The sequence below is a fragment of the Dermacentor silvarum genome, chromosome 2 (genome assembly GCF_013339745.2).
Source record: "Dermacentor silvarum isolate Dsil-2018 chromosome 2, BIME_Dsil_1.4, whole genome shotgun sequence".
Classification (NCBI taxonomy): domain Eukaryota; kingdom Metazoa; phylum Arthropoda; class Arachnida; order Ixodida; family Ixodidae; genus Dermacentor; species Dermacentor silvarum.
In genome coordinates, this window is record NC_051155.1 from 245,025,129 (window position 1) to 245,039,790 (window position 14,662).

Consider the following 14,662-nt stretch of genomic DNA (forward strand, 5'->3'; position numbering starts at 1 on the left):
GGGTGTCCTTATAATTGCTATCTTAATAAGATGTAGTTCGCACATCAGGGTGCGGGCTCAACAAGTGACGAAACAATTCCTAATTTCTCTCCAACTTGTCAGAAATCTTTTTTTTTGTATGTATTATTTCGTGATTGGAAATGTCTGGCGTGCATGCATGGTGTTCTGGGGTCAGTCGGGTTGAGCTGACGTGGCGAAGTAGATTTTCATTTATGACGGATCGGCGTACACAAGTGATCGTTTTCATCGAATAGTTTCTGGAGTACCCGCATCGGTATGCTTAATGGCTATTACATTGCACCGCTGAGCTCGAGGTCGCGAGTTCGATCCCGGCCGCGGGGGCCGCATTACGAAGGGGAAGATATGCAATAACGCTCGTGTACTTGTACCACGTTATACAAACCCCAGATGGTCGAAATTAATCTGAAGTCCCCGATGGCGTGCCCGATAATCATATCATGGTTCTGGCGCGTAAAACGTCATAATTTAATTTTATTTTACAATTTCTGGAGTATTATTATCTCGCCTAGGTCGTCGACTACAGCGTTCATTTTTCTTCTCTCTATCCCTGAAATCGGATGCTATATAGAATTGGGAGTGTTTCTGGCTCTCTCGCATATTACTGTGAGAAAAATGCAGATCATTATTTGCAGATGGGTTCGATAATAAATTCCAGCTGTCACGAGCTCTCACGTGTATGGTTTCTCTAAGCACGCCCTACCTCCCTTCCCACCAGTTCATGGTAACAATAAATCGCAGGTGACTCTTGCGCATAAATTAGTTGCTGATGCAATGAACAGTGTGAGCAATCTCGAACTCTAAATTTAAGGAGTGCCGCTCATCGGCTGTAGTCGCGCACGAAGAGATTGAAACACAAAAGACCGTTGGTGGTAGCCTCGAGCGCAGTTACAGTGGGCAGCGAAGCCCTCGTGATCATAATACAAACCAAGGGCCCATTGTAGGTGCCAATTCTGAAATATAATCGCTCTTGACGAGCCGAATGAAGCGAGGTCGTCTAAGAAGCCAGGGTATTATAGCCACGCGCTCATGAGCTTGGCCACGCCGATTCGTCTCAGCGACACTATCTTATAATAAGTCGAATTCTATACGGTGTCTACACAAACCGGAGCGGCGTATATAGAAGGTCGTTTGGCACGGGCGCGCGGGAGACCACCCACCGGGAATGGCTATGGGAAAGCACTGGAACGCCGTCGCGCTGTTTTTTTTATTTTTATTTCCGCTTTTTTTTTTGCACTCTCATCTGATTCTCTGGCTCATTACGACTCGGTACTTAATTATTCTAATCGTCGCGCGCTTGCATTGCGTCATCTGAGCGGCGCGGCACCGGACGCCCTGTGCGTGTGGTGTCCGCCAAGCCGGTACATACCCACACCGATTGTTCTCGCGGGGGGCTCGATTTACCACCGGCCGATTAAATGCCACCCCTCCTCCGTCGTGCCGTCGCGTTTACCTTGATTGCTCCCGCTTTCCTAATTCGCAGTGGTGTGTTTGCGCCCCGCATCACTGGCCGCTTTTTTTTTTCTTTTTCTGAACACGCTGTGCGTGCCATTCCTTCTTAACCTTGTTGTGCGCGCACTCAGCGCGGATTGTGCAATTAAGCCCATTGTTCATTATGCAAATGACCCGCAATTTATCAGATAAACTTGGAGGGCACGCTAATGGGGCCGACAGCAAACTCCACGACGACACCGCGCTGCAGTATCTTTCAAGAGCGCAGGAACATGCCTCAATCGGTTAAAGATACACGGTGATACGAAACATCCGACCTGCCCTTCCAACTTGCCTTATTCGTTTTATTCTTTTTTGCTTGTGATCGTGGCTTGTGGAGTGGTTTTGTACGGCAGCTCGCTACACTGTGCTACTCGTTGTGGGCGCCGTGAATGATGCTGCTTGAATTAGCAACACTTGTTGTGGATCCGCTCTCCGTATCTGTTCTTGCTCTTTTCGCCGTCCGCCCAGGTCGCTCGTAGAGAGCCACTATACAGGTTGTTTTATTAGTTATAGCGTTTATTCCATCGCTTCCTTCTTGAGAGTGCGCATGCTGTGCTTTCGAATCGTCATGACTTACGCTGGACGACAGCCTCAGGTCGCACGTTAGTAGCGCGACATGATGACGTGTTCGATGCTGTTTCTAAAGTGCGCTACTGCTTTGAAATGACCGATAGTTCTTCACATCCCACATCCCAATATGTGTAATCTTTAAGACGTGAAAGAATGCTAAACGCGGATAAGCGAAATCAACTTGTTACAAGCGGTGATGCAGGCATCCACATGCTAAGCGCTGCTTTCTGTCGTGAATTCGCGTATAGGCTGGGCCGCCATTTGTTGTTCGTCAGTATTTCTGTGTTTTTTCTGATGCGATACCTCAGTGTGGTGCAATGAAGCAATGTAAAGTTAGCTGCTGGAGCATTAAAACTTGATTTATTTGTTTGAATGCCCATTTTTTACATGAGAAAAAGCTGCATCAACAATCGTATGGTGGATCGATTGCTCTCGGGAATTTCTCGGGAAATGCTTATTGCTTAGCCAGCGGCCACAATGCCCGTCTATCCAAAGAGGCATCGTGCTGGACTCCACGTCACTCAACAAGGGAAGGTATCGCCGAGGAGTTATCGACATCAGAATACGATGCTAAATTTATGAGAAACACCGTTATTAAGTGGCTTCGGACCGCCGTCAGCAAATGGGTGTTCTTATTTTCTGTCCGCCCTTTCGGAACACGGATGCTATGCAATGTTTTTTGTTGTCAATTATATTTTGCGAATTGTCTCAGTGCTGCCCATCGGCTATTGGGCCATAGAAAATCTCCGACCTCTTGCTTCCTAATTTGTCGTAAATAAATAAATGAATGAATGAATAGATAAGATAGTGAGAGAGAAGAGAGAGAGAGGTGAACCACAGTCGCCGAGCTTCCCCGGCACATGGTGTACATTCTTTAAGCTCTCAACAGTATACAAGTCAGATGCGAAAGCGAAGAGAGACCATTGTATATTACTTTAGTTTCAGGTATACCTTCGTGCGCGTGGGGTTTTATATCTCTTTATATGTTTACTTCACGAACCCGTAAGTCCGCTTTAATAAGCCGAAGGTGTGTTGGGCAGGCTGCGAACCGGTGGTTCTGCTCAGGCCGCGCTTCGTTCCGGCGAATGCATGCCGCCACGAGACTGTTCAAAGAAGGTGGGGGTCCTTGAGGCCGATTGGTTTCATCCTGCGCGACCTCGGCTATACCCGGCGTGCATGCCGGAGCGAGTGCTCGCTCGCTTGCCGGCTGCCAACATGCGGCGGGGCCTCCGTGTGTGCGTGCGGCTTCTGCTGCGCCCTGCCCGCGTGGACTGATTAGCATGCGCGCTGGGCCTCGTGTTGTGCGTGCCCCGTCTGGCTGGCCACCGCGAGCGCAGCGCAACCCTTCTGCGCCGCCGCCGACTGCGAGGAAGGATCGACGCTTCCTGCAGTTGCGCCTGAGCTGTCTGTTCGTGCGTGGGACACGTCGATCCCGGACCGGCCATTTCTCAGGACACTCCCCGTTACCCGTTTTTTTTTTTTTCTTTCTTTCTTTCTTTCCGGGTGGCCGTTTGGTTTTCACTCCCTCCGTTTTCTTTAACAGTAATCGCGGCTTTCCTGCGTATGGACACGGACTTGCGCATGCCTTTTGAGCCGCCTGAAGATCCGCTGCTTCTTTCCATCTCCTGCTCCTGCTGATGAGGCGCCAGCTATTTTTGTATGGTGGTCATTAATGGACTTTATCCGTTTGCTTTTAAACGACCGGCACACTATTACGTCGGCTCAAAGTGATGTGCTTGTACTCGTGGACAGTCTTCGTGAGATGGGTTCAGCGGTATTTTTTTTTTTTTCTGTTCCGTCACTCTGATGTGCTCGTCGGGGGATGTACACACTCTTGCTCTATACCTTTTATTCGCCCCATTTTTCCCTTTTCCCATTGCAAGGTCGCAAACCCGATATCCTGATCTGGTTAACCTCCCTGTCCGTTCCTTTTATTCCTCTTTCTCGTTATCTCGCCGAGCTATATGCATGCGTATTCGCCAAGACACCGAGGAGCTTCTGCTTACAGAATACAGAAAATATGAAAATCTTCCGTCCCACTTTTACATGGCAGTGCCTTGTCTCCACTCACCGAAAGTGCACAGTGCGTTTTCATTCTAACAACCCTAAAAGGAAATTTAGCACTTACTGCGCGGCTTTGTTCTTACTTATATCTCTCAAGCATATCGCGTTTTTGGGCCCACTTCGATCAGTAAAATTCTTCTCTTTGTTGTCTGTCTGTTGGTCTGTTCCTGCGGATTTTTATTAGTCGAGGTACAGCAAGACCAATCCACTTCTCTTCACTATCTCGCTTCCTTCGTGGAGGTGCATATAACTGGGGGTGGTTTCTCATTTTCTTTCTGCGGACAAAGAGGGCAAGAAGGGATGCGAAGTACTTCAGTGGGCAATTAGGAACAAAGAATCCTTGTTACTGTGCTGCGAATTAGGAACATAATTCTTTTATGTCAATAAGGCTACCAAGCAATGCTTCGGTTGGTTTCGGTTGGCGATACTTTGGGTGGCAACGATAACAACGTATGAATTATAACTATTGTGAGCTAATCTTCTAAACGAAGGAATGGTTAAGAACTATATTAAGAAACGGAAGTTTGGCACTGAGGTTATAATTGCGAAGAGTTAACACTGCCCACCACCACCCGTTAAGCATGCAAAGTCAGTGCAACGTAGATGGGCACTTAAGTTCATAGTTTATTGGCAAGCGTTGCTTGCGCTGCATCTTTCCAAATAAGTTATTGAATCCTCGTAGCACTTTCGTATCCTGTACTCGACGAGCACGCAAAACGCTGAAGTCGCTTGCGTGAAAACATGAATTCAAGGAGCGAATATTGTACTCCTAATTATATTTTCCTACAGATTATCTTATCGCGAAGAACGCAAAATTTAAACAAAAGAAAATGGAAGAAAACTAAAACAAGACGACTGTCTTCTTCACTATTCCAAAGCGTTTTTCATCAGCGAGAGATACATTAATCAGAGCGTCTTTGGAGCGGCCATATGGAGGTTAATGAGCACGGCATCCGGATTGCTACCCAACGCTGCGTGGACGGAATAGAAGGATGAGAGCTGGAGGCGGAAGGGGGGGGGGGGGGGGGGGGGGGGATGATGACGTTTAGTGAGAGGGCTATGGCGGCAGTTTTCGATGGTCACGGTTAAAAGAAAATTGGGGACAGGAAATAATGAAACTGGAAGCTTACAGAATGTCGCTGATGGACACTATATAGTGTATGGGGGGGGGGGGGGGGCTTCACCCCAATGCATCTCGACTTTTTGTCGTTCTAACCACAATTAAGTTTTGCACAACTGTCGTGATTGTGACAAGCGTGACCTCTATGTCGGACGCTAATCGAGCACACACCTGAAACGTACTCAGGAGAGAAGCCTTTGCTATCAGCCGCCTCTTCCTCGCCCCAACTACACCACCATGTTAAATAATAAAATAGCCACACGAAGAGCCATTTTCTGATATTCTTCCCTCGTGGTTACTACACGTAGTGTTTTCAGACGCTGGGTTGAGCTGCACCGCATTCAGGACCGGCCCAAGTCGCAACGAAACAGGTTGTTACGTTTCTTCGCCGGGATACAAAAACATCAGTCGTCACGCCATTGCCGTCATGCTGACATTGTCGCCGTCGCCGTCTTTTTTGTTGCTGTAGTGACTCAAACGCTCGCGTCACGCGCAACATTGCTTAACGTACAGAGAAACGTGAGTCCACTTGGTAACGCTTTGCAGAAACCGGAGCGGTGCAGGAAAGCGAGCTGCTTGCAAAACGCTTCTCATAACATTGACTCCTATACAGTGCTTGAGAGCTGCCTAAATTTTTGCGTTTTGCTTCTTCTTTTTTTCTGATCTCCCAATGTCTGTTGCTTTCTGTGCAGGTACGCGGCGTGGACGTCGGCGGCGGGGAGGCTCGGCACGCCTTCCGCAACAAACAGTTCCGCAAGACACAGCGCTGCGATCTCTGCCAGCAACCGCTCAGGGACCAGGGGGCATCCTGCAGAGGCGTGTATACATATATATTTCTTTCCTCCCAATATTTTATAAAAACAGAATATATATATATATATATATATATATATATATATTCCTTTCCTCCCAATATTTTATAAAAACAGAAGCAATCTCTATGATAAATTTGTGTTCAGTAGCTTTATTTATGCTCGGCAAGCTGAAGTGCTCAAAATGGGTCCGCTGGCCTAATTATGTTCTCGTTTTTTTTTTTTTGCTTCCAGTATCCTTTTAACCCAATTTGCTTTCTTAAGAATGTCTTCTGATAGTGATTATGTTCATGAAACTTCGGCGTTGTGTTCCGACACCGTGCGCTTCGCATTAGAGCCGTCGACCCACTAACGTGATGTCATGGCTCGATGCTTCGAGCAGCTTTGTTGTCTAGAACGAGTTGGTACGCAAGTGTTTCCACGTCGGGCACGCACAGTCTCGGTGGCAGCCGTTTGCATGGCCCACGTGTGCGCAGCGCACACGCGCTCGTGCGGCGGAGCCCAGCCTGTGTTCAGATAGAAAATAGGCGCACGGTGGCGAACGGGGCACTGCTGGCTGCGAGGAGCTCGTCTATTCTGGGTGTCCGCGATGGTGCGGCGCTTCATGTGCGGTGGCAGGGTGGCCTGAAGAGGTCGAGCAGCTGGGCTCACTCGGCGCGTACACGCGGCGCCAGCCACGGCGTCGCACTCGTGGCTCCAGCCCCCGTTCAGCCTTCGCCGCATCTCCTCTGCTCGTCGGGCGAAGCTCCTCTGCCTGCGGCACCCATTCTCGCTGTTTTCGCGAAGCTGTGGTTTCACTATCAGTTTCACATTTGCGTTCGCATCCACAACTCGCTCTAGACGATGAAGTTTGAAGCAAAACTTTGTGGCAAATTTCAGAGGCTAAGCAGGGGCACCGTATACAGTGAGGATGTAACGCACGAGAGCGGTGTGAGGCCAATGGAGGGAAATACGATGGGAGCTGTTTATAGAAATCTAGAGAGATCCCCCGGCGCATCTTCAAATGGTGAGCGGAGGAAGTACACGAGCATGGACCTAGAAGGCAGATTAAAAAAAAACTAAATAAAGCGATGCTTTTAGTGATTTAGTAAGTGCTATGCTCACAACTGCCATGTAGCAGTAAGTGCTATATTTCGATGAGAGCGGATCCAGACAATGCCTACATGGTAGATTTGCTTTTGCACTGGATGTGTCTGGTGGGATGTCGTATCTGCAGTGAGGAGCTTGGTGCACGAGTACTTGAATGCACGAGAGTAGAAAACTGAATTATTGGTCTCACGACCCAAGCCTCCTCGACGCATTTATTTTTAGATCTTGAGAGGAGAAATGACACAATAAATGAGTGATTAAAAACGAGCGCGGAATTTATGACAGATGTTCTTAATAATAATTGCAAGTTTTTTGCATTACATTAGGCTACTCATTTGTCGCCGATTTGCATAATATCTGCACTGGTGCCACGGACATATCCTCATCCATTTCTTTGTGGTCCGTTTTTCATTCTTGCTTAGCTATTGCAGACTATGCAGTGTCGGCCAACTTGAGGTCTTTCTATGATGAAACATACTCTGCTTCGGTGAAAAAATAAAGCACCTTGTTTTCTTGCATAGCGGTAACCGTAAGTTCTCTAGACATTTCCGGCTGCTGATGGTTAGAGGCGCATCCTTGAACCTGTTCCAAGTCTCGCCCACAGAAGTGTCTGCTCAGAGGCGTCCCGCTCGCACTCAGCCGTTGCCAAACTAACTGGACGAAGGCAAAGAGGGCTCTTGTTTTCGTGGTCACGGGGCTCATTTCTGCACTTTCATTTTCTGCCTGTTCTACACAATCTTGTTTACCGTAATTGTGTTCCCATACCATCGGCACAAATCAGTTTGCCTAGCCAATAAGTATAATTTTCTTTTATCTTCTATTGCTGAAGCGGTGCAGTCGTTGTTTAAGCAAGTTATGGTTTATCGTGTTTTAGTTTGGTTTGGTTCGGTTCGGTGTTCCTCTAATATGGCTCACGCCTACTACGTGGGAGTGGCCAAGAGTCAGATGGGATTAGAAAGATAATTATAACAAGAAACACCTGGGAAAGACTTTGATACGATCAAAGGACAAGTAAAATAACGTAATGTTCTAAGAATTGAGCGAATTGAATGAAATAGAAATTTATCAACGGTTGCGCAGACATCCCTATGACGATGTCGAATAGGGGAAGCTCCCAAAGGGAAAGTGATCTTTACAGTATAGGTGCCGCCGGTGCCCGCTCTCCCGTGGCTATACCCTATTGACGCCTACGTGACGCCACCAACGGAAGCTGTACTGCTGTAAACCGGCATATCATTTTCCACTTTGACTTCCGCAGTGCATGTTGTTTTTTCTCATGCTTTACCACAAGCCTGACAGGGAGGGTTTCTGCCGAGGGGCGGGCTGTTAGGTGGATGCTGCGTTGGCGGCCGCAGACCAATGAATAATGACACGTTCATTTCAATGTGCTAGTGACACGTTGATTTATTGTAAAATATCTATTTGGAGGTTATACTGAAGTTGATGTTCACGAGTGGGAGGAGCCCATGCGCAGCGCGTACCCATGTGGCACGTATACTGTAAAGATCGCCTCCCTTCCCAAAGACCGAATAGATTCACGTGCGTCTCTGCCTTTCCTCGTTGCAGATGAAAGACGATGGCTCAGTGGTCTAAGCAGGAGTGAGGGTCTGTGGTGTTGATCATGAAATAAACAAAGAAATATAAGAGAAAGAACACGTTCATAACCTTTTCATTGTAGAAACGTACTCGAATAAAGCGTTGTACCATTGTATACCGCGCCGCGAGAGAATGAAAACAACGTGGCAAGGGTGCCGAGATTTCTTGTCAGCTTCCAAAGCGAAACTTTCTTTGCCTACCTAACCGGGTTTGGCGTGGCTGTTACTGATGTATCTGTTTGGCGGATATATTTGTAGATGCGGTTGCATGTTATGTTATAACGATGGTTGTATGTGCGCCGAATGCACGTACCAGCAAGCATGCTTATATGATATATAAATATGAACCCTGTATGCTGATCGACACTTTAGTGCCAGTAAGTCGCCTCTTTGCTACATAAAAATCCACAAGAGGAGGGTATAGCGAAAGCGTGAGAAGAAAAACGTAGTGCGGCGACGATGGCTACGAGGTGGCGCCAGAGTAGCGCGCGTTGGCTTGTAGGTCTGTCGGCGGCGGCTGCTGTGAACTGCGTCCACACGTCACCCACGCGCTGGCTCTCGCGATCTCCAGATTAGCGAAGCAGTCGCGACGACACACTTAGCTCCGTTTGCAACGTGCCGCACGAGGCAGATTGTCCGCGCCCGCCAATATATCGCCAAATGAAAACATGCATATATAGAGCTGCGCTCAAATTTCGCATTAGGGAGTATCGTGATCGTCGGTGATTGGTGCTGCTGCCCACAGTTGCTTAGTCTTCCGCTTGCATGTTTTCTGTTACACGTGTGCGAGCCTTCCCTAATACTTCGAGTCGCCCTTCCCGTTACGCGACTTGACCACCCTCGACCGCCAGTGCACGTGCTGTACTGTCGAGACGGCGGTGGCGTTGCGAAATATGCGGAGACAGGGTTTGTGGGATATACCGTACTTTATGGTCTTGACGTTGCGGAGACAAAGACGCGTGCTTGTGTACCCTCGCGTTGCGTGCATCCGCCTTGAGAAATGAGAAACGTCGCCCGCCGCAGCGACGCGAGCGGCGGGAAGGAACGCGGTCGTGGCGCGCGCTTTCTGTCTTTTCTTAGCGCCAGAGCGGCAAGACGTTGACCCTCGGCTTTCCTGACTGCTTTTTCTTTTTTTTTCTCTTCTCTCCGCAGCCTGCAAATACTGCTGCCACCTCCACTGCGAGCCCAAGGTGAGAATGGATGCCCACCTCACGACCTTTCCTCACTGCTGCACGTTTCATTTTTTTTTTTTTTGTAGTGTTTTCTTACTCTCGCCTTTTCGCATTACTGCGTTCTTTGTTGTTCTCGCGTTTGCGAAGAAGCTTTCCCGGGTCCTTAGCTGAAAACGTAGTGCTTGCGGGATTATTTTGTTTTCCCCTTACAACGTGCACTGTTTTTTTTTTTTTTTTCTCACACACACTGCGTAGCTACACCGGGCTTGTTGCGGACGTGGTCGCATAGCAACACTTCTTTCATGGGCACCTTTTTTTTTTTTGTTTTCATTCTTGTCAGTGACGGCAGCCTAGAGCTGTTGCCATGGCGTCCTATGACTAAGCCATGCAACTTCGTATAACGTGTCTTTCATTGAAGTAACGCATGCCACCTACGTATATTCTAGGTTACCCGCTAGAATGATAGAGGATTTAGTAGAGGATTTGCTCCGATCGATGGACGCATATCAGAAAGCATGTTTCATCATTTCAATATTCTTATTTATCTTATCTGTAGTATTGACCGAACCCGATACATTACGATAGTGTCGGCATTCGTCTATGTCGCCGGCTAAAAGAGGAGCAGTGCGGCTTGCTGCAGGCGGACCTAGCCTTGCTAAAGCTGCCGGCAATTGCTCCGCCGGACCGCCACTAATAAAGCGGAAATAAAATCTGATGCCTGTCGTAGTACGCGCAGGAACAGTATGAAGTGAATTTGCGTATCCCTATGTTGCGTGTTCAAACAGTGGGTGGGTCATGGCTCCACCCGCAAGAAGCGCCGCGTATGAGGTGAGACGTGAGTTGCCAGACAGTAGTTAACTATCAACAAATACCTCGGCGTGCGCGTGCACACCTTTCAGGCTCCGCGCTGTGCACAAGCGTGTGCAGTTTATTAACAAAAAAATAATGGCTTGTGCTCGAGTGACGAGCACTGTCTCCAGACCATATAGCGGGACAACTCCTGTAACACTTTTATTCCTTCAGAGCTCAAGAGAGCATAATAATGACATTCGTTCTGCAAATCCGGAGTCTTGAGGATTGGATCACGAAAAGTTCAACATGTACTTGATGACAGTTCCCGTCACGCCGGAGCAGCAGCTGATGTTTTGACAAAAGGTTGTACAAAATCTATATTTGAGTGTTACGAAATCCCCTTGCCTTATATTCGTAGGCTGCGTATACCCGTCAGGCTTGGCTCCGTGCGTATGTAGTCGTTTAGCACGTTACAGACGAAATGTAGAGCTATGATGCGAATCGTGGCGTCAAGGTCCTTGAGGGCAGACTATGAAGCAAATTTTCTTCAGTAATGCACGAGCTTCCTCTGGGATTAGGTGCACAATCAGCGGTGTACTTCGATATATACCTTCACGTTTTGTTGTTGTAGTTGTTGTTTTCCGAACTATTCGTTGCATACTGTTCATGTGATTCTTTCCCGCTAGAAGCGCTTGTCTGCAGCAACAGGCGGCAGTCTTGTAGACATCTAACAGGAAATTGATTTCTCGTCACGAAGAGACGTCAGACGCAGTTTACGGTTGGTGCGCAAATGCGTGACTGTGGGATGTGAGACTGTATAACAGCAGTTTCCGTTGCTGCAGCGAGAATCTCTGCTCTGGCGAGTGGTATACGTTCTAAAATATAAGGACAATTTCCTTCCTTAACACAGGGAATATTCCGTTGTCATTGTCGACGGGGAGATGTATACCGTGTCGTCACTACGTCCGCCGAAGCTTGCAGTACGCCCCGTTGATGCGTAAACACCTGCAACCTGAAGCATTAGGGCACATCGCTCATACGCTCGTCAGGGTGTCTCCTTCATCCGTGGCTATTTTAGCCGCGTCCGTCAAACGGAGGCCGTTGTCTCCCTGTTAGCGACGAAGTTCTGGCTTCCTCGACGCAGTGCGTGACAAATTTCGATGTTGACAGTGACATCCGCTGCACTTCTCAGCTTACAGTGTTTTTTATAGACCCCGTAGTAGGTATAGCGCTTGTCTTAAGTCTTTATTTTGTTCTCTTATCTAAAAAAAAGGAGAAAGAAAAAAGACAACGTATTTTCGTTTAAAGCAACAGCGCGAATGGTAGATTTTTTCAACCTGCCTGCCGCCACTAGAGCACGTGCTGAGTTCGGCATTTGACAGAGGTGCTATAATTGGAGCCGCGACGGGAAGCCCCCTCAGCATTAAAAGTGTGGCGACCGCGGCCGTATACGATTGAACCCGGAAACGGGAGCCGAACGTTTTTGGAGCGGGCCTGGAAGGTGCTAGAACAGCTGGACCTCGTTATAACGCTGCGCGGTCGAAAGCGCAGTCTGAACAATACTGTCGAGGTAAATGCGAACACAGGGTGCAAGAGAAATCTGAGAGAAAGCTGTAGTTAGCTGCTAGGCAAATGAACTACAGAAGCTGGAGAACTACACATCTGGCCATACGGTCGCTTGCCGCCTCGACCACGTTCGTTTCTATATCCCCGTTGATATGACCGTTCATGGTCCCGAGGATGAATTTTGTAAATACAGTTTCGTCGCCTAATCTGTCGGTACCGAATGCTTCATTTATGGATGAACGGCAAATTTGTAGACGGGACTATTTTTTCTTTTTTCTCGGACTTCGTTTCCTCTTCTTCCCACCACCAAACCTGTAGACATAAATACCATACTTTGATCTGTAAAAGGGCTGTTGAACTTAAAGTAGGGTGTATTTAAAGAAGCAGTATAGGTACTATACTATGGCTGCTAATCGTGAAACCCCTATTGCTCCGCTTACCTAGAGAACAAGAAACGTTAAATGCCAGTTCAGAAGAATGTTACTGCGAAGTAATTGAGTATGATCGAAGTATAGTAGCGCAAAAGTAACGCGTTACAAGAGCACGAGATTCGCCCAGGAATGGTACGTATGCTCTGCACGGGCTGGCCACGTTTGGCGTTGGTGATTCTACGGTCCTCGTGAAGTACGCTTGCATTCCGCGGGAGAATGGCGGGCCGCCGCGAGCTGTGAATGAAACGCGGGCATTTGTGAATTAGCGGAGCAGCGTGCGCCCTTCGTTCTCCTCGTCCAGGCCGGTGTTTCGCTGTCGCGGGTGTCTCCGGGGCGGACGTGCGCCCTCACCAACGCGAAACTGAATCACGACCTCTTTCCACATGCAAGAGATCGCCTTGTTCTGCCCCAACCTCCTGAGAGGAGAGCCTTTTGGCTTCATCTTTCCTGCAGCCTACTCCTGCGCATTTGTTTTTGTCTCTCTCGCTCACTGGGAACGGTGCGTTTTTAAATGTTCTCCCCCTCTGACTTCTTATAGTTTTGCTCTCGTTGGCTTGGGTGTTCTTCAAAAGCGCCCTCCTCCAACCACCCCTCCTCTCCCATCGAGATTTCCCTTGACGACTGGGAACCCAGCGCTTTTATTTTGGGCACAGCCGGCGCAGCCCGACGCTGTGTGTGAGACACGGCTGGAACTCGAGGAAGTGGCGCAAGAGGGAAAGGGGGAAAACCCCGCTCGGCTTTCTCTCGCACCACCGGGGCCCGAAGCTCGGGCTGTGGCCTCTTTCCCTTTGGCACGGGCGGAGAAGGTGGCGAAGGGCTGCTGCTCTTGGTTGTCGGGCCGGGAGATGAACACCTTTGGACGCGAAGTCATCTCGCAGCCCTCTTCCTCATTTGTTTTTCTCTTCCTCCGCTCTCTCTCTCTTTCCTTGCGCAGATCTTTGTTCCTAGCTGCCGGAGAGCTTCCTTATATCCCTCGTGCGGATTATATACTCCAGCATTATGCTAGTGTTCGGCACAGAACATCCTGGCGCATCCTTTCGTCGCGTGCCCCTCTTCTTTTCCATCTTCTGCGATGCCAAGTTACAGCCTTTTCAAGCCTGACTCCAGTCCTTGATTTGTTTGTACACTTACGTAGCCTAAGCACACTCACTCTCTCTTTGCTGTTCCTCTACGGGCAACATTATTGCTAGTTTGAAGCATTTGATCATCGCATATATACACCGACTGCGTTTATATGAAATCTGACAGCTCCGACAGAGAGCGATAAAAAACAGAGAGCACCACTCATATCTTGGCTCGCCTAAACAGGGAAAATGGTCGGACCAATAATAATAAAGGCGGGGGTGCCGGAGCGAGCGCCTCGACAGCCTCTCTATCGTCATTTTTTTTTCTCTGCGCCGTTAACGTTGAGCGCTAGCAGCGCTCGACAACCTTCATATCCCCTTCGTCACCCCCGCCCGTTTGTGGAATTATAGTGCAGCGCCTGTGTTCACGCCGCCAAACCGCGGCGGGACTTTTGTGCGGTCCGTCTGTGTGCTCGCTCTATTTCTTTTCGGCCCCGTCTCCCCAACTCGCGCCCATCCCTCACTCTCACGCACTCTTCCATATCACGCCTCGGCTCTTGCTTCTCTGCACGGCTTTGTTTCGCACTCTCCCCCTGTGCTCTCCCATTCACTTTTCTTTTTAACCACCTCCTCTCTCACTTTTCGCCCTTACTCACTCGTTTTGCTGGTGGGGCATCTCTTCTTTCTGAGTCCCCCCCCCCCCCCCCCCCCCCCCCACACACACACACCTTACCGCCAACTCTCTCTGTATTTTTAACCTTTTGGGCGGCGAGAGAGCGCGAGCCGCCCCCTCCAAGCCGGGGTTCCGGGCCCCGGTCCTCTCTTCTCGGGTGCCGCACGCGGGGCTGCTGCTGTGCGCTAGTTTCGTGCTGCTC

At 48.9% G+C, this 14,662-nt stretch overlaps 1 protein-coding gene across 1 annotated transcript in view; it reads left to right on the plus strand.

The window, feature by feature from the left end:
• LOC119443023 (tensin-1-like) overlaps positions 1-14,662 on the plus strand; it is a 283,272-nt gene that overhangs the window by 123,368 nt on the left and 145,242 nt on the right. Inside the window, 2 exon segments of the mRNA XM_037708140.2 lie at positions 5,959-6,082; positions 9,915-9,952. Coding sequence (XP_037564068.1) covers positions 5,959-6,082; positions 9,915-9,952 — 162 coding nt within the window.